The sequence below is a fragment of the Giraffa tippelskirchi genome, chromosome 7 (genome assembly GCF_054371585.1).
Source record: "Giraffa tippelskirchi isolate mGirTip1 chromosome 7, T2T-mGirTip1v1.2.pri, whole genome shotgun sequence".
NCBI classification, from domain to species: domain Eukaryota; kingdom Metazoa; phylum Chordata; class Mammalia; order Artiodactyla; family Giraffidae; genus Giraffa; species Giraffa tippelskirchi.
Window position 1 is genome coordinate 87,204,808 of NC_137281.1, and position 25,334 is coordinate 87,230,141.

Here is a 25,334-nt window from a genome sequence, read left to right on the forward strand (position 1 = left end):
GCGATTCCTTAAAAAGCTAAAAATAGAGTTACCATATGAACCAGCAATCCCACTCCTGAGCATATTTCCAAAAAAGACAAAAAGTTTAATTTGAAAAGACACATACCCCAACGTTCATAGCATTATTTGCAATAGGCAAGACATGGAAGCAATCTAAGTGTCCATCAATAGATGAAGATGTGGGGTATATATATACACATATATACAATGGAATATTACTCAGCCATAAAAAAGAATGAAGAATGACTTTTGCAGCAACATGGATGGACCTAGAAATTATCTAAGTGAAGTCAGACAGAGAAATACAAATATTATATGATATCACTCATGTGGAATCTAAAAAAGACTACAAATGAACTTATTTACAAAACAGGAATAGACTCACAGACATAGAAAACAAACTTATGGTTAACAAAGGAGGAAGGGGAGGAAGGGATAAATTAGGATTGTAGGATTAACAGATACAAACCACTATATATATAAAAGAAACAAGGACCTACTATATAGCAAAGAGAACTATATTCAGTATCTTGCAATAATCTCTAATGGAAAGAATCTGAAAAAAATGTATATAACTGAACCACTTTGTTTAGTACTTTTGAAACCAAAACAATAGTTAATCAATTATAGTTCAATTAAAAAATAACTTCAGCTCTTATTAGAGCCAAACTAACCCTATTTTATTTTGTTCCTTTAATCCAGGAACTCTTAAGATTGGGGTCTTGTTTTTTCCTTTAGTGCTTGAAACTTAGCAAATATTTGTCAAATGAATGTACAATTGCCCTAAATTTACAACCACTGAATATTGAGGCTGAATGGGATTTCAAAATCTAGTCCAAGACTTGTCTTCATAGGTGAGAAAACAGAGGCCTATACAGACTGTTTCTTCCAGACCACACAGCTCTGTAGCGGCAGCCTGGTTGGGAACTCTACTCTTTGAATTCCAGTGTTCTCAATCCTTCCATGGTGCTTGGCTAAACTGGTTTCTACATGATACTTACAAATTGTTTTGATCATATATTGCCAACGTTCCTAAGGGTTCATACAGGGGCACAAATATGATAAAGTTGGGGGCATCTGCCCTTAAGGCACTTATAACCTAGTTTAAGAGATAAGGGATACAGTAATTTGTTCATTCATTTAACAAATATTTATTACATGCATACCATGTATCAGGCACTCCTCCAGGCACTGGGGGTGTAGCAATGAACAAAATAAGTCCTTGTTCTCAAGGAATAGGGAAGGAGTGATGATGATCGAATAGACAAATAGAAATGTATGAGGTCATAACCTGTGCTATGAAGAAAAATGAGGCAGCATAAAAGAATAGAGTAGTGAGGGGTGCTATTTGGGTCAGGTGCTCAGGGAAGCTCTCTGAAGAGAAGGGGGCAAGTCAATGTGCTTACCTGAAAGAAGAGTGTTTTTTGACCAAAAAAAAAAAACAACTTAGCAAGCGCAGAGGTCCTGAGGCAAAAATGTGTTTGGCGGGTTCAAGGATCCAGGAGCAAAGTGACTAAGGAGAAGAATGGCAAGGGGTGAGGTTAGAAAGGTGGATAGGAGTCACATCACCTTGGAGGCCAAGGAAAGGATTTGGGCTCTTCCCTGAGTGAACAGAAAACTATTGGAGGGCTTTGAGCAGAGGAGTGACATAATGAGATTTATGTGTTAAGTGGATCTCTTCTGTGTTGAGAATGGACTGAAGGTGAACAAGAGTGGGAGCAGAAAAGATGTGGAAGGAAGCGGAAAGAAGAGGTGTGGGAGATAACAGTGGTTGAACAATCAGTCTTAGTGAGGGAAGCAGAGGCCAGATTCTGGAGAGATTCTGAAAGGTATGCTAGAACCTGCTGGCTGGAGGTGGGGTATGACGTAACAGGAAGTAAAGGGCCTGTGCATCTGCGCACTCAGCACCCAACTTCCTAACTGGCTATGCAGATGCCTGTCTCAGGAGGGACAAGGAAGGTCCAAGGAGGCAGGAAGGCTTCAAAGCAGGGCTGACGTTTTTCAGGTGAGACAGTAAGGAGTTCCTCAAGAAGCCAGACATCTATCTAGACTTAACAATGTAGCTGTACCACTCAAAGCATATATAAGTGACATGACAGGAAGGAGCTGGTTTGGGAGGTTCCTTCTCTGCCCATTTGGTGTCCTATATGGGAAAGGGGGAAGCCAGAGGCTATGGCAGTTGGGTAAGTGGTGAACTAGTTTGGTGAAGGTGAATGTCCAGAGAGGTAGGAGGACCAGTGGCCTTGGGAAAAACTTCCAATTTGGGAGCAAGATAATCACGAGGTAAGGGAGAGAGGTGTTGGTGGATTTGGGCCCTTGGAATCCCCACAAATAGAGTGCTGCTGACGTGGCAGTCTAGGTTAATTTGTCTGTCGTGGGGCTCAGGCAGAGTAAGGAGACCAGTGTGGGAGCAGCTTTCAGTTAGGGTGACAGTGCCCCAGACACTGGGAGAAGAGACACCAGGATGTGATCTGCCCTAGGCACAGGAGGCCCAGCCCCTCGTCCCTCTGATGTCCTCCCATGCCAGGCCCCAGGGCCTCGAGCTCAGGGCTTCAGGTCTGTTCACTGAGACTTCCAGGTAGGAGTTCAACGCTGGGCCACATCAGAGGCCTCTAGCCATGGGCTGTGGACACTGGATTTTCCCATGAGAGGCGGTGGCTCAGTGCCCTTCTTGGTGGCTGACCCCAACCCTCCCTCCAGTCCTGGTTGCCCAGAGGATACAGAGAGCTGGGCCCAGAACCCACAGAGCCTGGACAACTAACTCACCAGAACCTGTGGGTGGATGAGGGGAGAGGGGCCCAGAGACACCAGCAGGAAGAGGCCCTGGGAACCCTGCTCTCGGGTGACATCTCCATCACCTCCCTGTGATCCTGCTGCCTTCTTCTCTCAATGAATCTGATGCGGAGTCCTTTTTCAGTAACATTTTATTTTAAATCCTTAGTGAAGATCTAAGACAAAAATATAAAGTGCTAGGTTTTAGGGTTGGGGGCGGAGGGAAAGGCCCACTGAGTTCACACCATTTGGACTTGCCCTGTTCAGTTCCTCAGAGATGAAAGAGGGTATATCTCAAAATTGGGGGAAAAAAAACCAGTCATCCTTGAGTTCCCCACCAATCAGTGTCCATGAGGAGTCGAGGGACAAAGTCATCACGGATCACCAATGAGAACGGTCACTGTGGGAGGCAGGTCGACAGCATGGAGGTTGCGGCTGTCTCAAAGAAGACGGGCGGGATAGAGAGGAGAGGAGGCGACGGGTCCTGCAGGCTCTGCAGCAGAGACAGGGTGGCCGCCTGCTCCTCTGGGGTCTCCTTCAGCATACGTCGGGCAAAGGCCTGCTCCATCTGTGCGGAGAGGTGGGAGAGGGGTCCGTGAGCACCGCAGGGCCGGATGCTATACCCCGGGGCTCCTTCCCCAGGGCGCCCTTCTCTGGGGTATACCACCCCCGTGCAGGCAGGCTCTGCTGACTCACCTGCACTGCGATCAGACTCTGTGAGGAGTGGCTGGCGTCAGGGTTCTCCTCCCAGAAATTCAGTGTCACCTGAGACTTGGGTGGGGGCCCCAGGCCCTGGAAGTACCTGGCCAAGTCTGAGAGAGAAAAGGCCAGGAGTTGGAAGAAAGAGAAGACAGAAGGCCCCAGGCAGGGAGGGACGAAGGAGGAACCCAGAAGGGAGGAAGAGGGGTGGCAATGGGGCCACTCGGATACCAAGGCTAGAGCAGGAGCCGGGGGTGGTGAGACTGCTGTCCGGTGCTAGGAACTAAACTGCTACTCACTTGAGGACAAATAGGGAAAGGGGCCCCCTTTAGGGGTAGCCGATCATCACACACCCTGAAACCTCTCTGCTGGGGGAGCTCAGAGTCCGCTTGGCAGCAGCCCTGGCTGCTAACACAGCCATGCGACACCTTGGTTGCCTGTTCACTCCCTTCCACACTCACGCTCTGTGTCCCCTATGTTCCTGGCCCCAGTCCCAAGGTCCAGTTGAGAGCTGAATGGAGGCAGGAAATGGAATTCTCAGCATGGATGGGAGGGGGGAACCCGAGGGCAGCCCGAGCAGTGGGTGAGAACATGTGACATGCACAGCTCTCACAGGTGTGTGGATGGTCGTTGTGCAAGAGTGTCTGGCGGGGGAGGGGGTGTGTGGTACAAAGCGCACCCCACTGTAATTACTGTACGCTTCCATGTGGTGGCGCTCTTGAGATGTGCTATTAAGGTGCTGGGCTCCACCTGGGCCTCATCTTCTGTGGCCATGGCCCAGGAAGGGGGACTGCCAGGGCTGAGCCCTGGGATGTGCACCACACAAGGGCAGAGGCCAGGCCTGGACTGTGCTGGGGGATTGGCTGGAGGGAGTGCAGAGTGACAGCCTGCCCAGAGGCAGGGAGCGGAGGTGGGGGAAGGGGCTCAGGTGCTTGGCGGAGCAGCCTCACCTCTGCAGAAGGAGCTGGTTCTGAAGAGCTCCACACACTCGTTGCTGGGCAGCAGGTGCGGGCCTGGGCCAGGTGGCATCTGGGGCGCATTCCAGGAGATGGGGATGGGGCAGAGGCGCTGCACAAACAGGCCCCGGGAGTTGCTGGCCAGCAGGACCCCTCTCTGGAGCTGGCTCAGCAGGCGCTGGGCGGGCTCGCATGGGCCGGGTTTGGGAAATATCACCTGCTCCATGCTGCACTGGGAGCTTGAGGGCTCAGCCACAAGGCGGCAGTCCAGGCTCTGCACCTGGGCCTCACCCACCACACGCCCATTGTAGATGAAGGTGAGTAGCAGCGAGTAGTCTGCAGACAGAAAAAGGCCAGCTGCATCAGTGCCCTTCCGAGGGCCCACTGATTGGCAGGAAGTTCTGGAGAAATGAAGAGGGACGCCTTGCAAATCCAACATCCTCATTTTGCTGGCAAGGAACGTGGAGCTCACAGAGAGAGACCAAATGAGGCCTGGTGAGCACCAGGCAGGCTATGAGGTGGGGGCAGCAGCTGTACCTTCTGAGGACAGAGAAGACCCTTGCCTTTCCTATCCTCATCCCCCAACCGTCAGCAGTTGGGGGGGTCTTCCACTCATGTTTTCCCAGTCCTTGTGTGTGTGTGTGCTCAGTTGTGTCTGACTCTTTGCAACCCCATGGACTGTAGCCTTCCAGGCTCCTCTGTCCATGGGATTTTCCAGGCAAGAGTACTGGAGTGGGTTGCCGTTTTCTTCTCCAGGGCATCTTCCCGATCCAGGGATCAAACCCAGGTCTCCTGCATTGCAGGCAGATTCTTTACCACTACACCATGGGAATTCCCTGGCTCCCAGCACTCAGGAGAGGAGCTAATACCTAGGTTTCTACTGAGGCCTTAATGCCCAGGGTCTTACAGTTTACAAGAGGGTCCCAGAGATCGGGCCTCTACTTAACCCACAGAATCAACATCTCAAAGTGGATTTCCAGGGAAGAGAATGTGTAGGGGGTATTTCTGAGAAATGAGCTGTGTGGAGTCTGGAATCTGGCAGGCATGCTGCCTATAAACCAGTGCCTCTGGGTCAGGGGGCCTGCTGCAAGCCCTGACAGATTAGATAACACATGCATGGCCTTAGGATGACGAAGGGGGACAGGGGCAGGGGTGAGTCAGAAACACCAAGTACCTGAATCTGGAGGGGGCAGGAGCTCCAGGGACAGCAGTTCTCCCTGGAAAAGAGCCTCAGCTGTGTCCCTACCTGGAAGGAAGGCAGAGGTACTGGTCATTCAGAGTGGACTGGGGAGTCCAAGGGCCAGAGGGTGTGGTGTGGAGGATGACACAAGAGGCAGGGCACTTGGTACCTTCCTGAGGCTCAGGGCTGTTGCTGCTGCTGCTGCTGCTGTTGCTGCTCCCACTGCTCCCGCTGTTGCTGCTCCCACTGCTCCCAAAATCTAAATGTCCAGCTCCCCCATTGGTCTCCACCATCTGCTGCAGACATAGTTCCTGTGGTTGGCCCACCTCGCCCCCAGTCACTGCTCTGCCCTCAGACCCATCCGGTTCTCTCCCCAGCTCTCACATTCTGAGGAGGATCCTGGAGCAAGGAGGGGCTGAGCATGCAGTTCTTTGCGGTAACCTCTTCCTCTTTCTTCTCAGATGGTGTAGAACTGTGGGGTCGCTTTGATGGTAATTTCTGGGTCCCTGATTGAGCTGTGGAACATTGAGAGGGAGGCAAACGTCAGAGCCTTAAGTGGGCACAGAAGGAAAGGGAAAGACAGGAGGCAGTGAAAGGATGGGCAGGACTGGGCAGGGAACCTCCTTCCGAAGGACAGGGCAGATCTCTGAGCGAGGGGCCTGGAGGGAGGCCCACCACCCTCCCAGGAGGCGCACAACTTCATCCTCCCCCCCGCCACACTCCACTCCTGGCTGCTGATTTTAGGAGTGGTGGGGCAGAGGGACACCCACCGGGGACAGTTCCTGGTGGCAGCAGCCGGTACACCTTGTAGGGCTCAGCGCCATCCCTATGGCCGATCTCAGGAACCTCCTCAAATTCACAACTTTTGTTGAGAGCACAGCGCAAACGAGTCTTCCAGATGGCAGGGCCTTCCGAGCTCCCCTCCCTGTATTTCCCCTTGTATATTGCCCAGGCCTAGAAGACAGCAGAGTAAAGGAGAGATCACTGGTAATGGACCACTGACCCGGCTGGCTTCATGGATGTACAGCCCAAACACTTGCACAGAAGTGCTTGTGCTAGGTTTATGCTCAGCTGTTGCCACCTTGAGATCCCTGCTGAGTTTTGCCTTTCCATCTTGCTTGGGGCTGGTCCTACCCTCCAATCTCCCCTTTACCTACAGGGTGACAGTGCCAGCATGTGCTCCATCCCTCCCTCCAAGAGGCCAGTTTCCAGGCCTTTCACCTTGAAGAAGGCGGCATCCTGGTCCTCCCGGAAGTCTTGCTTGCCTGCGTGCTTCCAGGGGATCCGAAACATGGTCTTAGCCGCATCCTCCCAGCACACTCCTGGGAACTGCCCACTCTCCACTTGCTCCACCACCCAGTTCCGGAGCTTTCGGGTGCAGCGTGTCCTGCCTGATGCCATCCTGGGGATAAGAGCAACAGAAGTGTATGGGGAACTGACACTTTGGGAAGACTGAGACCCTGGCCCTTGGGGCTTCTGGCCAGGGCCCCCGGAGATCCCATTTATCTTTTGCCTCCAGATGTATCTCAAAATTATGAGGTTGAATTGTTTCATTTCTGCCATCACTAGCAAGTAACAAAAATACTTTCTTTTTAACATCCCAAGCTGTGATGTCTGGAGGGAAATCCTAGGCATTGGTCTTCATATTTTTCAGGAATCTGTTGTTTGGAAGAGAATTCCCCTGGTGTCCTGCTCCAGATGAGATGTCCTGTCTAGATCCCCAGTGTTTACAGTAGCTGCTTCTGAGATGTCTCATCGACTCTCTTCACCCACCACCCTCACAACTCCTTTGATGTTCCCCAAACTTCCTCTGTGCTTGTCCCAGGAGCAGGTGGGGCAGGGAGCTGGGGGCTGGGGCAGAGCTGCGGCGGAAGTGGGCAGGGCCAGAAGGCAAGAAAACAATCAGGAGACGGGGCAATCTTCTTCCCCAAACAGCCCCATAGCAGGTCCTCCTGTCCTTGGCCTGTAGGGCTTGGGACACTGGCCCCTGATCAGTCTTTCACTCAGGCCAAACTTCTAGCTCCCTAGCTCACAGGCCTTCTGTCTATCTCCGAGTCTAGCAGAGGGGTCCCTAGAAGCCCCTACCCACCACCTCCAGTCTGGCAGGGCTTTCCAAACCTAGGCCCAAGCTGATACCCATTTTTCGTTAATCTTACCTGAGTGCTGTGCAGGCAGTCCCAGGGCTCAGCCGACCTCAGCTCAACTCAGCTCAGCTCAGCTCAGCTCAGCTCAGCTCAGCTCCCAGCTGGGCAGCTTCCGTATCTCTCCGCCCCTTCCTACAGTCCCCACCCTAAGTTTCAGTTCTCCTCCAGGGAGGGCCTTTTCCCTGAAATCACGTGGTCTCCGAGTTGCAGAGCAACTGGTTACCACCAGGGGGAAGCAGCATCTGAGAACCTTATTTTTGGAATCCTGCTGTCAGAATGTGGAGAAGGGCCTCTCCTGCTTCAGGCTCCTTCCCTTTACTCCCTTAAGATTCCCCTTACTTGTATCCGACGTCTCTGTGACACTGCTGCTTCCCCTGGGAGGCTGCAGTGTCCTGGAGTCTGGCCTGGGGATAGTTCTGCACCACTTGCCCATCTATATTCCCCCCAAGGTGCCTGCTTGGTACCTACTAGGTGACCCCAGATATCAGCTAAATTCAATGAAAGAAAGAAAGGAAGCAGGGAAGGAAGAAGCCCAGGCCAGGTGGCTGGATGGGGAGGGTTGCCCTTGGCTACCCACAAGTTTTAACAAAGCTCTGTTCACCCCATTCCCCTTTCCCTGGTGCCCCTACATGGTTGGGTCAGGAAGGAAGAAGGACTACCAAGAAGCCTGGGCAAGGAAATGCCTCTTTATTGGTGCTGGAGTTGTTCCTGCGGGAGTCGAACCACAGGTCCCTCTTTGGGACCCTCGCCCTCAGCTACTTCCTCCTGCGGGGGATACTCTGTCCCAAGGGCACCTCTTCTATCAGCTTCTGCAGAAAGAGAGAGAAGATGATGATACTGGAAGCCTGGGACTCAGACACAGGCTGGACAGGGGACTCCTAGAGTGGCGTCAGAGGCAAGGCTGGCAGGAGAGGCTTTACCTGTAACAGGCGGGCGTGGTAGGTGGGGGCGTCCTCCCCAGGCAGTGCCTGGGGGCGCAAGTGCAGGTAGCGCTCGGCAGCTGTCTCCAGTTCCCCCACTTCATATAGGGTGGCTGGGTCCAGTGAATGGGCGTTGATGAGGCTCACAAGATACTCTTTGTAGTGCGCCCTGGGGAGATGAGAGGATGGAAGATTTGTTCTGTTCGGCTGATTTTAGATTTTAGCTGAGTGTGCCGAGCACCGTGCTGAGTAGCGTACTCGGAAAAACCAGATGGACGCCCCTCGCCTGTTGTCCTTGTAGGCACTTGCCAACCTGTGCGTGCTGCCTGCTGCGCCCCTGCCTGGAGGGCCCCCTGCTTCCCACTTCTCACAGGACCCACTACTCCCAGAGACCCACTTCTCTGCCCAGGCACACCCCCAGTTCTCCTGTGCCCCGCAACACCAAGCTCCACGCCCCGCCTAGCACTCACTGGCAGAGGCCAGCATAGCCAGCAGGAGTCTCCTTGCCACAGGCTTCGTCCCGGAACCCGTTGGGAACTTCCTTCTGCTCCATCACTCGACAGCCACCTAGGGGAAAGGGAAGGAAGGGATCCTTTGTCTGGAGGAGGCCACTGACCACAAAGGTCCAGGAGAACGTGGGAGGTGGCCTCTAGGAGAGGACTGAGGACAGGAGTCCCTGCTCTAACAGGGGGGTGGGGGGTGGGAAACAGATGCCACTATGCAGACCACTTGTGATACAGAAGCAGGGACCCAGCTGTCCTTGCGTTTAGCTAAGTTCTTACAAGGTTAGCTCATTCTGTGAAGGTCTTACTCTATGTAGATGGTAAGAAGTGGGATAGATTAGAATCACATGCAACATCTTTTCTGTTGTCCTCACAGAACCTAAAACAGTGCAACTAGTAAGTCTCATTAAATAGCCATTGAGTTAATTAATGAATTACTATCCTTTGGGAATGGGAGAATAAAATTAGCATCAAGGTACCAGGCGCTTGAATATGGCCTCACATAAAGGGCTGTAAGTCGGACACAACCCCCACTTCACAGAGGAAGAAACAAGCCCAGGGAGGCTGACTCACCAAAGGGCACAACAAGCAGGCACAGGACAGGCTCTGCATCCTGGTTCAACCTCAGACCCAAGCCCCCCACCTTCATCCATCACACAGCGGGAGCCCAGTGACTCCTCTGGCCTCTTCCCAGGCCTCTCCCGACACTCACCTCCGGGCACTGCCCGGGCCCCCGCCGGGGGTTCCGTGTTGAACATGACATTATTGTCCTGAGGGCAGAAGGGTGGGAGTTAGTTTCCCTCGATGCCAGCCTGCTGATTTCTCTGTGTCTGACCTTTCCCTTCCTGCCACCCTACACCCTGCCTCCTCTCCTGGGCAACTGGCAAACCAGCCAAGTTGGCCACCTGACCTGAAGCAGCTTTTGGAGCCGGACAGCAGACCAGTCCCGCAGGTAGAAGAGGCAGTCTCGGGGGTGGTGGCCGTGCAGGGACTTCTTCACCCTGCAGTTAGGGTCTGGACATTTCTGGTGGAAACCCAGATGGGAGAGGGGCAGTTGGAAACTGCTGGGGTCCTGGCCTCTCAGGAACCCCTGCATGAGGGGTATAGGGGTGGGGGAGATGGAGACATTGGAGGGTCTGGAGCAAGCAGAAGGGGGGAGGGGACAGAGAGAGGTGCTTTACCTCACCCCCCACTGGTCTCCTCTTCCCCTGGGCTGTTCCTCCACAGCCTCTGCCCCTCACTCCTCATGGGAGCCCCCACCCTGCTACCCCTTCCATCCCAGTCCGGGGAGCTCACATTCTTGGCGTAAAAGGCATTGTAGCAGCCACTGCAGAACTGGTGGCGGCACTGGGTGCAGTGAAAGTGCATGCAGCCTCCTCGGGCCAGTGCGTACGAGAACTTGCATTTGGGGCAGTCTGCAAGGGTCAGCATGTCAGGGCTGGGGCTGCTCCTCAGGCCCCAGGGAGAGAGTGTCATTCTTCGCAATGAGAGATTACTGGGCAAACGGGCCACCTTACCTATGCCGTTTTCCTGAAGGTACATCGCCAAGCCCTGGGCTTGGTATTCTGGGTCATTGGTGCGTTTCCAGTTCTGGAAATCTTCACAGCTCCGGCCTCGGTGCTGCTCCTCCCACTGCCAGAAGGAAGCAAGCTTCCCATGAAAGCTCCATGCCAGGCCCTTCTTGCTGGCCACCCCACTCAGATCCAGAGGGCCCTGACTCAGTGAACAGCAGTGCCATCCACCCTGTGCTCCAACACCAAACTGAAGGGCCAGCCTTGGTTCTCTCATCTCTTCACACCTGACACATTCACCAGCAAGTCTCGTTTCTGTCACTCCAGCCCAGCTCCCCTTTTCTTTATCCCTACTCTGACCACCTTTACTCCAGGCCAGGTCAGGTCTTGCCTTGGTTACTTGCATTGATGACCAGTCTCTCTGCCTCCACTCCTGCTCCCCTGTGGTTCAGCCTCCACCCGGCAGCCAGTGTGCCTTTGAATGCATAAATCAGGCAGCTTCAACTGCACTGGGAGTGTTCTAGCTTGGAAGTTTGGAGGTAGGGTGGCAGGTATTCACTTTATTATTGTGTTTCATAAGACAGATGCAAATTTTTTGGTATCAAATATTTAACTTATTTTTATGAAGAATAAACAGTCAATTTTATTGGGCTCACTCAGACTAGGAATCAATTCAAATATTCAACATTTTAAAGGTAAATGAGAGTGCATAACCCCTTATTCAGTCTTAGAATGAAAGGACCTGAGACTTCCCTGGTGGTCCAGTGCTTAAGACTCCACTTCTACTGCAGAGGGCGCAGGTTCGATCCCTAACTGGGGAACTAAGATCTTACATGACCCATGGCATAGCCAAAACAGAATGAAAGGCCAATCCCCTTCTTGCTTGGCCTCATGATGACCTCTCTTGATCGGGCAGCCAGCTCCTCTCGGACCACCTGCCACTCTCACCCTTGCTCTTGAGGCTCCAGCCATACAACACTTTTTTGGACTTTGGCCTTTCCATGTTTTGTTCTTTCTCTCTCAAATACTTTTTGCATAGCTGACTTCTTAATTTTCAGGCCTGAGCTTAAATTAAGCCATTTCATTTATTTCTAAATATTTATTTATTTTTGGCTTTGATGGGTCTTAGTTGTGGCAAACTGTTGGGACTCTAGTTGTGGTGCATAGGCTCAGATGCCTCAAAGCATATGGGATTTTAGTCCCCCGACCAGGGATTGAACCCCTGATTGCAGGGCAGATTCTTAACCACTGGACCACCAGGGAAGTTCTAAATCAAGCCATTTTAGAGAAGACTTATCTAACCTCCCAAACCCATGTACCAGGTAGGTCCACTCTGTTATTCCTGACCTCAGATTCCTAGTTGTTTTCTTCATAGAACACATGGCGATGTATATACTTCTGTTCTCTCTTCCTTCCTCAACCTTGCCCCCTCCGTCCCTTGCTAGTCTGTAAGTTCTTTGAGACCAGAGAGCTTGTCTATTCTGTTCTGTGGCAAACCCCGAGTCTAACACAGCACCTGCAGTGGCTCAGCAGGTATTCCAAAAGGTTAGATGTGCCTCACCTGGCGTTTACAGCGCACACAGAAGGTCTGGTGACACTGGGGACATGTTGCTTCCAGCTGTTCACGCTCATATATGAAGCCAAAGGAGCACTGTGGGTGCAAGAGCATAAAGCTGTCTAAGGCCTGACCACGTGCTACTCCCCACCCCTCCTCTGGTCAGCAACTCTGGGCAGCCCACTGACCTGGGCACACCACAAGAACTTGGGGTCCCGCATGAGCACGCCCTCAGTCAGCTTCTTGTGGAACAGTGCATAGGCATCTGGCTCTAGGCTCTCGCGAAGCTGGGGACAGGATGAGAAAGTGGCGGGTGGGCAAGGCTCCTGTTCAAAGCACCCTGAGTCCGAGGGACTGCCCTACCTGGATGTCGAGGGTGGAGAAGTAGCTGAGCAGCTGTGTGTCATCGGTGAGGTCGGGGCGGCCACAGGCAGGGCACACCATATCTGTGATGTGCTTCTCTTTCAAGGCTATGGTGAAGTGCTGGCGGAAGCAGTCGGGGCAGATGGTGCACTCACAGGAGGTCAGGGCCTGCATCTGGCGGAGGGGAGAGGATGGGAGGGGAGCCGTCAGAAGCTACAGCTGCCAGCCGGTGGAAGGGGCAGTGGCCTGGTGTCTGCTACAACTGGGCAGGCAACCTAAATGTCTGAAGACCTTCAGATGGAAAAAAACACACAATGGTGAGACCTAATGTAAAGGGAAGACGATCCTCTAAAGGCATCCTCAGTCAATTAAAAGCAAACACATGATAACTGAATCACTTTTCTGTGTTGTACACCTGAAACTAGCACAACATTGTAAAACAACTATACTCCAATAGAAAATAAAAATTAAAAAAAAAAACATTAATTAAAAAAGAAAAAAAGGGAGGAGGGTATTCCCTGGTGGTCCAGTGGTTAGGATTCCACACTTTCACTGCTGAGCACCTGGGTTCAATTCCTGGTTGGGGAACCGAGATCCTGTAAGCCATGTGGCATGGCCACAAAAAGCAAACACACAAACATTCTTGAAATGATAAAACTATAGCAATGGAGATCAGACTAGTGGTTGCTATATGACAGGAGGAGGGGAAGAAGGTTACAATTACAAAGCTGTAGCACAAGGGGTTTCTTTTGTGATATCTTGATTGTAGTGGTGGTTACGTGAATCTACATGTGAGATAAAACTGCACACAAGTACACACATAAACCAGGAGAAATATCAACAACCTCAGATATGCAGATGATACCTCTTTAATGGCAAAAAGTGAAGAGTGACTAGAGAGCCTTTTCATGAGTCAAAGAGGGGAGTGAAAAAGCCAGCTTAAAACTCAATATTAAAAAAACTAAGATCATAGCATCCGGTCCCATCACTTCATGGCAAATAGAAGGGGAAAAGGTAGAAGCAGTGACAGATTTCCTCTTCTTGGGTTCTAAAATCACTGTGGATGGTGACTGCAGTCATGAAATTAGAAGATGATTGCTTCTCTGTCTATGACAAACCTAGACAGTGTATTAAAAAGCAAAGACATCACTTTGCCAACAAAGGTCTGTATAGTTGAAGCTATAGTCTTTCTAGTAGTCGTGTACAGATATAAGAGCTGGACCGTAAAGAAGGCTGAGTGCCAAAGAATTGATGTTTTCCAACTGTGGTGCTAGAGAAGATTCTTGAGACAGCAAGGAGATCAAAGAAGTCAATCTTAAAGGAAATCAACCCTGAAAACTCATTGGAAGGACTGATGCTAAAACTGAAGCTCCAATACTTTGGCCACCTGATGTGAACAGCAGACTCACTGGAAAAGACCCTGATGCTGGGAAAGATTGAAGGCAGAAGGAGAAGAGGTTGACAGAGGATGAGATGGTTGGATAGCATCACTGATTCAATGGACATGAACTTGAGCAAACTCTGGGAAATGGGTGAGGGACAGGGAGGCATAGTGTACTGTAGTTCATGAGGTTGCAAAGAGTTGGACACGACTTGGTGACTGAACAACAAATATACACATCCATGCACAAAATGAAGAAGGTCTGCAGTCTAGCTAACACTGTACCAATATTTATTTCTTGGTCCTGACACTACACTACAATTATATAAGATGTCACCATTGGGAGGTGGGTAGAGCACACAAGACTATACTATTTCTACAACTTTCTGTGAATCTACAATTATTTTAAAATAAAAAGTAAAAACAAACAAAAACACAGAGCCAGCTGTATTTTATACAGCCCACCTGGGCTGTATTTGGCCAAAGAACTGCCACTTCTGACCTAGAGTTAAGTTAGAGTGGGTTCAGGAGATAAGAGGGGCCTATCCCTACCAAATGGGTATTTGATGATGACATTAAAGAATTACTGGTAATTTTTTTTGGTGTGACAGTGGCATTTGTGCCTGTATTTTCAAAGAGTTTTATCTTTTAGAGATAGATATGGAAATATTACAGGTGAACTATTTGATGTCTGAGATTTGCTTCAAAATAATCTTGTGTAGATAAGTAAAGATTGGCCATACATTAATAATGGTTGAAGCTTGATGACGAATATATAGTGGAGGGAGGGAGGCTGAATTTCTTATACAATTTTCTCTACTATTGCATACTTGAAATTTCCCATAATAGAACATTTAAAAAAGAGAGAGAAGTAGCCTATTCCTGCTCTCCCCCTCCCAGAAGCCTTCAGGGGCACATGGGCAACTGCAGAGCAAAAGACAACATGAGAGACAGGACCTGGGGTAGAGTGGAGGTCCAAAAGGAACAGGGCGATTCTAAGGCTGGAGGCAGTGGAGACTCACCCGGTTGCGGGGCAGGGCCCAGCTGCACACAGCACACTCCTGGGCAAGCAAGCGGCGCAGGAAGGCCCGGTCCTGGCTCTGCCTCACAGCCTCCACCACGTCCCCCAACTCATAGTTCCTAGGTGTTTCCTGCAGCAGCGCCAGCGCCAGCTCTGCCCGGCCCCAGCTGGGGAGTGCGTGGACTGCCAAAAGCCGTCTGACCAGGCTCTGCAAGGCGATTCAGGTGGAGAGGGAAGATGTGGTTGTCAGACCCCAGGGAGCTTACCCTTCAGCCTGCCCTCAGCCCTACTAAGTGGGCTCTTCACCTCCTTCCAGCACCTGCTTATCTGGTCCATCCCAGGAAGGGGTGGGCTCAGGGCCACTGTCCCAGAGACGCTGATGGAAGGGCTCTAGCCGCTGGCGCTGTAGCTCAGTCAGGGCTCGTGCCACATCACCCCCATGTTGGAACAAGGCTTGAAGAGACCCTTCCTCAGGCCCAAAGCCCAGGGACTGGAGCTCCTGCACCTGTGAGTTGGGAGGGGCAAGAAGGAGTGAATCAGAGTGTGAGAGGCTCTTAGATCCACAGCCCTCAACCTCCAGCACAGCTGCTATACCTTCCTCCGCCGGGCCCTCACACATTCTTCCACAGCTTCATCCAGGTTGCCATGACGATCCAGCCAGGCCTTCCGGGCCTCCTGACAGGAAAAGGCGCCCAGCCCCGGGTCCTGCTGTCCAGCCAGCTCAGCCACCATCTCCAGCACGTATGGCAGCTCTGAGCGCAGCCACTGCAGGGGCACCTCGGTGCCCGAGTACTGCAGAGCTGAGAAGACCTCCTCTGGACAGGCGCCTCCAGCTTCCCCTTCCTGAGAAACAGCCCCGCTCAGATAGAGAGCCCATCAGGAAGGGCACACTCCATCCCCTCCATAGCCTGAACCAAAATGCTGACAGTGCTTGAGACCATGGATCATGTGAGCAGTGCACAGTCTGATACCTGCCATGCGGGAAGGGTTCGGGCAGCTGCTGCTGACAATGATAGGTTTTGAGAACTCCCCCATCAATCAACTGCAGCCTCTCCCTTCCCCGACAAGCTCATCCCAGGCCCAAGTCCTCACCCGGATCTTGATCACCAGCTGGAGTCCTTCCTCCCTCATCGTGTCTTGGCGCTGCTTCTCAAGGTCCTCACAGGAACTGGTCATGGGGGCACTGAGGCGTCGTGGAGGCCCTGGTTCAGGGTGTCGCTCTTCCAAAGAGCTGGCATGGGGCTGGGGGGTCTGCTGTACTGGGATGGGGCTGCTTGTCCGGTTGCACATAGCACACACCCAGCCAGGGCCCGAGTTGCAGAAGGTACAGTGAATACAGTACCACGCTGGAGTCTGGACACAGGAAAGCACAGTATCTCCCTGCTGGAAAGGCAGAAAGAATTATCTTATCGAAGGCTGGCTAAGGCTCAAAATGGAAATATAGGAAGCTTGGGGGACAATACCGGGGAACTAAGGGAAAACAGGGGATGAAGAAGTAGAGAATAGTCAGTGGTAACAGATGCAAATAAAGAGATGAGAAGGCCAGGAACAAGATACCTGAAGGGGCTTCAGGCAAATGCCAGAATCCTGAGAATCCACCACCAAGCTGGGAGGCTGAGCCAGCCGAGGTCGCTCACATATGGCACACAGCACGGCTGCAGCCTCGTTCTCAAAGGTGCAGCTCTGGCAGGCCCAGTGACCTCGGGAAAGCTCAGGTTCTACGCCCCCAGTTCCTTGGGGACCTTCGATTCCCAGACCCAACCCCTTACAGCCTCGGGGCCGATCACAGGCCACACAGAGTACTGCCCAGGGTTCATTTAATATGGCACAGGCAGAACAGGGCCAGAGCAGACGGGCACTTGCAGGATCGGGGGGAGAAAAAGAGCTGTCTCCCAGGGTCGGCACGGAGGCTGGCTGAGGCTGTGGTGGAGCTGAGGCAGGTAGGCTGTAATGGAAAAAATAGACATGGCCTGCTGAAGGGGTCGGAGAAGGCAATGGCACCCCACTCCAGTACTCTTGCCTGGGAAACCCCATGGACGGAGGAGCCTGGTAGGCTGCAGCCCATGGGGTCGCTAGGAGTCGGACATGACTGAGCGACTTCCCTTTCACTTTTCACTTTCATGCATTGGAGAAGTAAATGGCAACCCACTCCAGTGTTCTTGCCTGGAGAATCCCAGGGACGGGGGAGCCTGGTGGGCTGTCATCTATGGGGTTGCACAGAGTCAGACACGACTGACGCGACTTAGCAGCAGCAGCAGCAGCTGGGGGGGTGCCTAGGCCCCTTACCCATGGGCCCTCCTCATACCCTGCAGGACAGCACATGGCTCTGGCCTTTGCACATGTTATCCTCTCCACCTGGAACACTCGCACACTCATAGCCTATTCAACACTGAAATGACAGCTGAAAGTTCAGGTCTGGCTGGTAAATATCCCAGCCTCACCCCTATTAGATGCTTAAAATACTGCCAACTGATTGAGCTGATCCTTCTAACTAGGGTGCATCCTCCCACTACCTATTCGCACACCATGACAATCTGTTTTGCTATGACTGGTATGTATATTTTGCTTGGTATGTATGTCTATGATCTCCTGAAGGGCAGGAGCCAGCCGCTTGACATGTATGAAACAGACTTTAGTACAAAATCCAGCACATAGTAGACTCAAGGAACATTAAGTTCTCTCAATTTTGCTCCTACTCAGAAAAGAAGATCTCGCACCTGGGGTGAATGGCCTGAGGGGTCCCATGCAGGGTCTGGCGATGGTGATGTGCACGGTCTGGGTGTCCGTGGAAGAGGCGATCACAAGCTAGACACAAGCCCTGTTTACAGGTTGAGCAGTGCAGCGTGCCTGGGGCAGAACCACAGAGGAAGCAGGGACCAGGAGTGGAGCCTGGAGAACAGGAGAGAAAGAAGAAGAACAGAATATCTTTCTAAAAAAGACCAGGTTACATTTGAATCAGCTGTGGAGGGAAACAAATCACAGCTTACTTTTCAACATATTTTTCTCCCCAAAGAAACAATCTTAATCTCTTTTTTAAAAGAAAGGGAGATAATCAAGAAGAAAGAGGAAATTTCTATCAATATGATCTACTAGCACTCCTTCCCCCAATACGGAACAATAATACCTGCAGCAGAGGGTATGGTGAGGGGGCCAGGAGCAATCTCTTTCAGTAAGGGGGCAAACTCTGAGAGCTGCAGTAGCTGAGGAAAAAGGACAGGGAATGAGTAAGGGCTTGGGGCACAGGCCCACAACAGGTTTCCTTTGTTTACCAGGCCCCAGAGCCCCATTCCTGCCTTCCTTACATCATCTTCAACCTTGTCTTTCAGCAGCTGCTCCAGTGCTTGTGGTTTTGGATGAGCATTCTGCAAACAAGATGAGAAGAGTTCCCACCTATAGCCTTAGAACAAGACCCTCCCTCAAAGCCCTGGTCCCCCAACATTCACAGAGTGAAAAGTACAGAGAGATCCCAAGTTACTGTGGAGAATATGCCTGTGATTCAGCAATATGAGAGTCCCCAGACTGGCTTTGTTGTCAAGCTCGGCCCCCCAGCCCTGGTGCTTAAGTCCTCAGGACTAGAGACACCTCACCTGTAACAGCAGATTGAGCTCTGTCCGAAGCACCAGTACTTCCAGTGTGACTGTAGCAACTTGCTGCTCATCCGGCTCCTCCTGCCTCTCAGGGAAGCTCAACCCATCTGGCTGCTCCTCTGTGTAGCCATACAATCGCAGAACATCCCGGCCCCCCTGCCACACAGGCAAACCAGTCACTGCCCAGCAGGCCCCCTTCCCAAAAGGGCTGGGACTCAACCCATTCAGCACAGCCTCAGGCCTTTTCTAGCCACCCCTCAGCCCAGGCTAAGTTTCCTACTCCCATTAGGGGCCCAGGGGCTTCACCTGCACGGCATCCACCGTAGAACGAAAGACAGGGTTATTAAACTTGACCCCGCGCCAGTACCGAGGCCTCTGAGGGCTTAGGAGGTTGCGGCCATATTTCTCCAGGATGTTCAGGGCGGTGGAGAGGGTGTTGAGGTAGTTTCGGGGCTGGGAGCAGTCAGAGAGCAGAGAGTTGTGAGCCTCGGCCCAGCCTCAGGTCCTCCGTCCTCCTCCCGAGCCGGGGCGAGCCTCACCTCCCCATGAGCGTTGCAGCGGACCAGGCGTGCAGCATCCAGCTGCAGGTAACGGGCTTCTGGCGGCAGAGAGGTGCCCAGTAGCGGCCAGAGCTGCTCCTGCGTAAAGGCCTGCCCGGAATCCCTCCTCAGGGCTCTCGCCAGCTCCTCACGGGCCTCCAGGAAGGCCCGCTTCTCTTCCTCCCCCGGCATCCTGAGACAGGAGTCAGCCCCGGCCCGCTGCCAAACTGGATCGGGCGCAGGCTGTGCACGGCCCGAGCACCGCCCGGAGCGTCTGGGGTCTAGCTTCCCGGCCCGACCCTGGTCGGTGCGGACGCCCCGGGTCACTCAGGCCAGGGTCACTCTTCGGCCCCGGGCCCCAGGCCAGGGTTAGCGGGAACAGGAAGTACTAGGAAAGAGGGCGGGATTGAGACCCAAATTCAGGGGAACGGGAGGGGTTTAAACTTAAGGGAGGGTGGGGCCAGGAAGTCAGGGGGCGTGACCATGAAGGCCTAGCCAATTATAATGGCAAATAGTCCCTGGCTCCTCCCCCAGAGCGTCTAGGCAGTAAACCTTGTTCTAGCTCCCTTCCCCTCTTTGGTCCAGGCTGGTTCCACGCTTCTCCGGGTGACCCCCGGTGCGGGGTTACTTTATTCCCCTCAAAGTCCTCCTCTCTATCCGCACCCCACTGGGGAAATCCCACTCAGCTGGGGACTCAACTCTGGCCAGCCTGAGCCGGTCAAGCCCCTTCTGTCAGTCTTGAAGATAGAGCGCCCTTCAGGAGGAAGCCCCCTCTCCTTCTCCCATATCCTCTATCTCTTCTCCCTCCTACTACTTCCCCCATTCACTCTGATCCCTCTCTGACCATTCCCCTCAGTCGAGCCTTCCTGGGAGAGCCACACCACTGAGCACCCTTTTTCCCACTCTCCCACCCTTCTCATGCCTACCCCAACCCCGACCATCCTTGGGCGGTCCTTTCCCTTCCCTCTAAGCCTCTCCTATTCGAGAGACAGCCCCTGTTCAATCTCCGCCTGTTCCACTTGTCCTAGTCCCTCCCCCGGGCATCCCCTGGGCTTTTGACCAGTCAGCACCGCCTCTCCTACTCGCACAGGCTGAGAATGGCAGAGGGGCTCCCTACGGTTTGCTGCCTTCCAGGGGGAGGGGGAAAAGAAGGAAAGGGGCGGGGCTGAGGGGGGCGGGCCTGGACGTCGGGAGTGAAAGCGAAAGCCCAGGCGGCGAACTGGGGACCGGAGATCTAGCAGCAACTGGAGCAGCATGGCCAAGCCTTGTGGGGTGCGCCTGAGCGGGGAAGCCCGCAAACAGGTAACGGGGGACCGGGAGGCCAGGAAGGGGTCGAGGAGCCCCTCTGAATGGAGGCCAAACTGGGTGCTCCGGGGGACCGAGGCCGTGCCAGAGAAATCTCCCAACCTCTTTAAGTGCTTTCACTTCTGCCCCGGGGGATTACAGATACCTGCTCTCTGGACTATCTCTGCACTGAGCATAGGCTTCCAGGGAAATCTGGCTTGTGGTGCGAAAGGACTGAGCCAAGTTGGAGGGCATCCCATTGAGGGTGGGATCTTACTCTGGACAACTGAGACCCTTAACCGACATCCGGGTACTGCTCTCTGTGCAGGTGGATGTCTTCAGGCAAAATCTTTTCCAGGAGGTAAGTAAGTCTTCAGGATTCAAGCGATTTAACCCAGAATCTAAGGCCAGTACTTGAGGGTTGCAACTTCTCAGACTGGTCCCCAAACCCACCCTCGCCCCCTGCCCTACTTTATCAAGCCTCCACCCAAGATAAGCTCTTAATTATTGATCTCTACTTTTACTTTGACCTCTCTTAAAACCTTCCTCAGTTCCGTCACTTCCTCTCCCCTCTTTTGGTGTGGAGGGAAAAGCCATGGCCCCAAAGTAGGAATGAATACCACAGTTCTAACCTTGGTTCTGCTGCGTCCCAGCTTGGGCAAGTCCCTTCACTTTTCAGGGCTTCAGTTCCCTCATTTGTAAGTGTTAGAGTCAATGATTTCCAAGGGCCCTTCCAGTGCCACTTCTCAGACATCTCACTGAATGTCTTCTGTGATTCTGACCCTTGCAATATAACCCACAGGCTGAGGAATTCCTCTACAGATTCTTGCCTCAGAAAATCATATACCTTAATCAGCTCTTGCAAGTAAGTAGTGTGAACTCCTCCTGCCCCATCCCATGGCCTCTCTTCTCTTCATCCACACTCTCTAGCTAACAACTGCATTCTGAATGCAGAATATAGTTGTAAGTGGTAGACTGGAAACAGAATAACATGAAGCCTAGGTTCCAAGGCAGAGGGCGGGTGTGATGTGTCAAGGGAAGGCTGTGACCCAGGCCGAGGGGGAAGAGGCTGGGCAGCCCCTGACAGTGAACTCTGTGCAGGAGGACTCCTTCAATGTGACTGACCTGAATTCTCTCCGGGCCCCACTGGACATCCCCATTCCAGACCCCCCACCCAAGGATGATGAGGTGAGGCAAACAGGGTGTAGGGCTCTGGCTATAAACACAGTGTAAATGATGGCCCTCCAACCTCCATGACTTTTCTAAAGCTACTTTTCCCTTTTTTCCCTTAGATGGAAACAGATAAGCAGGAGAAGAAAGAAGGTAAGAGAGGAAGAGGTGGCTAGGGAAAGGGAAATGGTACGTTGACTGTTGGATGAGAAAGGGTCTAAATCCCCTCTTTCTCACAGTCCCTAAGTGCGGCTTTCTCCCTGGGAATGAGAAGGTTCTGGCCTTGCTTGCCCTGGTTAAGCCAGAAGTCTGGACTCTCAAAGAAAAATGCATTCTGGTAAGCCTGGGAACTAGGGGACATAGAGAAGACAAGCAAGGCCAGGCCCTAGAGATTCAAGTCCTTCATTCAGGAACCTGTTCCCAAGATAGGAAGCTTCCTTCTGTGCCTTGTAGTTTAGATACCTTTTGTTTATCACAATGGTGATCACATCCCCAAATCAGATGGTGCTGTATCCACCTCTATAACCTCTGAACCTACTGCTGTACCAGGTATGCAGCACAGGTGCTATGATATAGTGAGCTGGTTTAAGAACTTAGGCCCTAGAGGGAGACTGCCTTGGTTCAAATCCTGACTCTATCACTTACCTAACTGGTTACTTTAAGTAAGTCACTTAGACACCCTGTGACTCGGTGTTTTCATCTGTTGAGTGGGTACAATAAGAATATTTACCTTGAAAGTTTGTTGTGAAGATTAAATAAGATATATAATACATAGCACAGTGCCTGGCATATAAGTACTCAGTTAAATGTAGGTTTATTAGGAAGTAGCAGTAATAAGAACAGAGTTTGTTGAATGATTCCTACATGATATCTTTTAATGTAGGTGATCACATGGATCCAGCACCTGATCCCCAAAATTGAGGATGGAAATGACTTTGGGGTGGCAATCCAGGTAAGAAAGGGTATGTTAGGATGCTGAGAGCAGGGAGAGACTTGGAGAGTAAGGGACAGGAGCTGGACATGAACTGGGAGGAGGTGGGAGATAGTGAGCAAAGGAGGGAGGAGATGAAGTGTTTTCTTTGCCTCTCATCATTTTTGTCACCACAGGAAAAGGTGTTGGAGAGGGTAAATGCAGTCAAGACCAAAGTGGAAGCCTTCCAGACAACTATTTCCAAGTGAGAACAGTTGGAGGGCTAGTATGGGGGTCTGCAGGGACATTTATTTGGGACTCCCAAAGCTGAGCATGCCCATTGGGATGAAGCGGGGCTTTGGGAAGGGTCTGAGGGAGTATCTCTCTCTCTCTGTGAATAGTCATTCCTGTGGTTATTCCTCTTGCTTCTGGCAGGTACTTCTCAGAACGTGGGGATGCTGTGGCCAAGGCCTCTAAGGAGACCCATGTAGTAAGTACATAGTCTACCAGCCTTTTAGCTGAGGTTGGCTGGGGTGGGGGAAGGTGAGGAAGTGGGGATAGAGGTCCTTTTTGTCTTGTTTATGACCTTTCCAATGTGGAGTATATTAAGCCCAGGAAAACTGATTTGGGCTTCACAAACCTTGAGCCCTTTCTCTGATCCTGTGGGATCCCATTTCTTGGCTGAGAAGGGGCTCATTCCTCAAGTTACCTATTCCCTATATGAGGAAACCAGACTAATGTCCCACCCTCCTATGGGGCTGACTCAGCTTTGCTTCCCACATCCCAGATGGATTACCGGGCCCTGGTGCATGAACGAGACGAGGCAGTCTATGGGGACCTCAGGGCCATGGTGCTAGACCTGAGGGCCTTCTATGTGAGTCTGGAGTAAGCCCTTAAGGGAGGTGGATGAGGGAGGCAGGGGAAAGGCCAAGAAACTGACTGTTGTCCTCTGGCCTTCTTCCAGGCTGAGCTTTACCATATTATCAGCAGCAACCTGGAGAAAATTGTCAACCCAAAGGGTGAAGAGAAGCCATCTATGTACTGAGCCCAGGGTTAGAAGGGAAATAAATGACCTATACTTTGTGTAGATAACCTCTGGTGTATGTCATTCATTCAAAAAACATGTACTGTTACCTGGGCTTCTCTTGTGGCTCAGATGGTAAAGAATCTGCCTGCAGTGCAGGAGACCCAGGTTTGATCCTTGGGTCAGGAAGATCCTCTGGAGAAGGAAATGGCAATCCACTCCAGTATTCTTACAGTAGCCTCAAGACTTCTCCATCCATACAGCACCAATGATAAAACATCTAGGTTAATGGTGAAAAGATTCTCCACAGTGAGGGACACCCAGAGAGGTTCACAGGGTTACATGGAGAAGAGAAGAGCGAGGAGAGAGATAGAGGTGACCAGGAGAAGAAGGGGGGAATCAAAAGGGGCGAGAGCAATCTAGCCAGTAATCAATTCCCTATTTGCTCTCCACAGTCTCAAACACTCAGAGAGGTTCACAGAGTTACACAGAGAAGAGAAGAGGGAGGAAGAAGAGGTGACCAGGAGGAGAAGAAGGGGAGTCAAAAGAAGAGAGACCAAGCTAGCCAGTAATCAGTTCCCTAAGTGTTCTCCACAGCCCGGAACACCCCAAGAGATTCACAGAGTTAAGTAGAGAAGAGAAGGGGGAGGGAGGAGATAGAGGTGACCTGGGGGAGAAAAAGGAGAGTCAAAAGGGGAGAGAGCAATCAAGCCAGTAATCACACTCCTAAATAAAAATGGGTACTGAAGATTGGATTCTTAAAGGTACAAAATTGATAACAAATACCAAAAAGCAAAGATCAAAAATCTAGAGTAGAGGTTAGACTCTCAAAAATACAATACTAAAGAAACAAAACAAAATCGCAAAAATTATAGAAAATGTATAGATTTTATAGAAAATATATATATGAAATTTGCTTTAAAAATAGGGGCTTTTTTTTTGCATAGTAATAGTAGGTTTTAAAAATGAAAATTAAAGGAGTAATACAGAACTTTAAAAAAAATTTTTTAATTAAAAAATGATAATAGTAAAATATATCTGAGAATTTCTCTGGAGCTGTTGAGGGCAGTGTGGGGTCAGTTCAGTTTCAGATAGTTCCTTGTTCCAGCTTATACTTCTTCTCAAGGTCTATAGGCCGCTGCATCTGTCACTTCCAAAGCGATTCCCCCTTCTTTGTTTATTTGGCTTCCTCTGTTTGCAAGTCTCTTCAGTGTCTAATTTCCACCCTGACGCAAAGGGGCGAAGGTGGTCATTTATTTAGGTTCACTTGTTCAATAGTGCTGTGGGGAGGGAGGAACACTGCAAACAAATATCACTGGCATGTGTGGGGTGTGCTCGCAGTGTCTGGGCCACACTGGGTTTGCCCCTGCTCACTGAGTGTGTGCTTTCCCAGTCTACACTGCTCTCAGGCTCCAGGCTGCTCTGCAGGGGAACTGTCTAAAGCGGGCCCTGGGTTGCGTGCACTTCCCAGGTCTAAGCTGCTCAGGTTCAGGTTCTCGGATACTCCACAAAGGCACAGACTTGGTTGGGCCTGCGTTTTGTGCCCTTCCCAGGTCCCAGCAGCTCAGGCAACCAGGTGCTTGAAGAATGCAACACTCCAATATTCTTTCCTAGAGAATTCCATGGACAGAGGAGACTGGTGGGCTACAGTTCATGGGGTCACAAAGAGTCGGACACGACTGAGTGATTACACTTTTACGTGTCATCTGTGTCCAGACACTAAATGTGAATGTGGTGATAGGAAAAGAAGGGGTGCCAGGAAGACAAAGATGAATTAGAGATCCATCCTATTCTTAGGAAGTCATCCTAAAGAAC

The 25,334-nt window shown here is 51.6% G+C and overlaps 3 protein-coding genes across 9 annotated transcripts; 1 reads left to right on the plus strand and 2 right to left on the minus strand.

The window, feature by feature from the left end:
• Positions 1–2,909: 2,909 nt before the first annotated feature.
• IRF9 (interferon regulatory factor 9) lies at positions 2,910–7,875 on the minus strand. Of its 4 annotated transcripts, none has more exons than XM_081506425.1 (9): positions 7,764–7,875; positions 6,829–7,009; positions 6,378–6,561; positions 5,992–6,122; positions 5,777–5,900; positions 5,602–5,673; positions 4,422–4,763; positions 3,469–3,584; positions 2,910–3,340 (listed from the first exon to the last, which is right to left on the minus strand). In XM_081506425.1, the coding sequence occupies exons 2-9, from the start codon at positions 7,006–7,008 to the stop codon at positions 3,170–3,172; spliced, it is 1,320 nt and encodes a 439-aa protein (XP_081362551.1). In that variant the 5' UTR covers position 7,009; positions 7,764–7,875; the 3' UTR covers positions 2,910–3,169. The 4 variants fall into 4 exon arrangements, with proteins under 4 accessions (XP_081362551.1, XP_081362550.1, XP_081362549.1 ...); XM_081506424.1 differs by having other exon boundaries at positions 5,777–5,903; XM_081506423.1 differs by lacking the exon at positions 7,764–7,875 and adding an exon at positions 7,185–7,387 and having other exon boundaries at positions 5,777–5,903; positions 6,829–7,010.
• A 541-nt stretch (positions 7,876–8,416) lies between these two features.
• RNF31 (ring finger protein 31) lies at positions 8,417–19,491 on the minus strand. 4 transcript variants are annotated; one of them, XM_081506414.1, is made up of 21 exons: positions 19,132–19,491; positions 18,899–19,045; positions 18,593–18,748; positions 18,308–18,367; positions 18,130–18,205; positions 17,723–17,894; positions 16,563–16,950; positions 16,098–16,385; positions 15,600–15,848; positions 15,325–15,510; positions 15,007–15,213; positions 12,604–12,777; positions 12,429–12,527; positions 12,247–12,336; positions 10,692–10,806; positions 10,471–10,589; positions 10,085–10,198; positions 9,887–9,944; positions 9,142–9,238; positions 8,672–8,840; positions 8,417–8,557 (listed from the first exon to the last, which is right to left on the minus strand). In XM_081506414.1, exons 1-21 carry the CDS (start codon positions 19,321–19,323, stop codon positions 8,507–8,509), a joined length of 3,207 nt encoding a protein of 1,068 aa, XP_081362540.1. In that variant the 5' UTR covers positions 19,324–19,491; the 3' UTR covers positions 8,417–8,506. The 4 variants fall into 4 exon arrangements, with proteins under 4 accessions (XP_081362540.1, XP_081362539.1, XP_081362538.1 ...); XM_081506413.1 differs by having other exon boundaries at positions 8,417–8,560; XM_081506412.1 differs by having other exon boundaries at positions 16,098–16,388.
• An 861-nt stretch (positions 19,492–20,352) lies between these two features.
• On the plus strand, positions 20,353–23,587 carry PSME2 (proteasome activator subunit 2). The gene is made up of 11 exons (XM_081506450.1): positions 20,353–20,433; positions 20,744–20,776; positions 21,218–21,280; positions 21,517–21,603; positions 21,708–21,738; positions 21,825–21,922; positions 22,469–22,537; positions 22,693–22,760; positions 22,931–22,985; positions 23,283–23,369; positions 23,460–23,587. The coding sequence occupies exons 1-11, from the start codon at positions 20,386–20,388 to the stop codon at positions 23,538–23,540; spliced, it is 720 nt and encodes a 239-aa protein (XP_081362576.1). The 5' UTR covers positions 20,353–20,385; the 3' UTR covers positions 23,541–23,587.
• Positions 23,588–25,334: the final 1,747 nt, after the last annotated feature.

Bases quoted from the DNA above. Each gene is read 5' to 3' on its own strand.
- PSME2 (XM_081506450.1), top strand. From the start codon at position 20,386: ATGGCCAAGCCTTGTGGGGTGCGCCTGAGCGGGGAAGCCCGCAAACAG. The intron at 20,777-21,217 runs GTAAGTAAGTCT...TATAACCCACAG, and splicing joins GGCAAAATCTTTTCCAGGAG to GCTGAGGAATTCCTCTACAG. The intron at 23,370-23,459 runs GTGAGTCTGGAG...GCCTTCTTCCAG, and splicing joins TAGACCTGAGGGCCTTCTAT to GCTGAGCTTTACCATATTAT.
- RNF31 (XM_081506411.1), bottom strand. From the start codon at position 19,323: ATGCCGGGGGAGGAAGAGAAGCGGGCCTTCCTGGAGGCCCGTGAGGAG. The intron at 15,511-15,599 runs GTATAGCAGCTG...CCCAACTCACAG, and splicing joins TGAGGGCCCGGCGGAGGAAG to GTGCAGGAGCTCCAGTCCCT. The intron at 15,214-15,324 runs GTGCTGGAAGGA...ATCGCCTTGCAG, and splicing joins GGGATGGACCAGATAAGCAG to AGCCTGGTCAGACGGCTTTT.
- IRF9 (XM_081506423.1), bottom strand. From the start codon at position 7,242: ATGCCTAGGATTTCCCTCCAGACATCACAGCTTGGGATGTTAAAAAGA. The intron at 5,904-5,991 runs GTGAGAGCTGGG...CTATGTCTGCAG, and splicing joins TCCAGGATCCTCCTCAGAAT to CAGATGGTGGAGACCAATGG. The intron at 4,764-5,601 runs GTACTTGGTGTT...TTCTGTCTGCAG, and splicing joins CCTGCCCCCTCCAGATTCAG to ACTACTCGCTGCTACTCACC.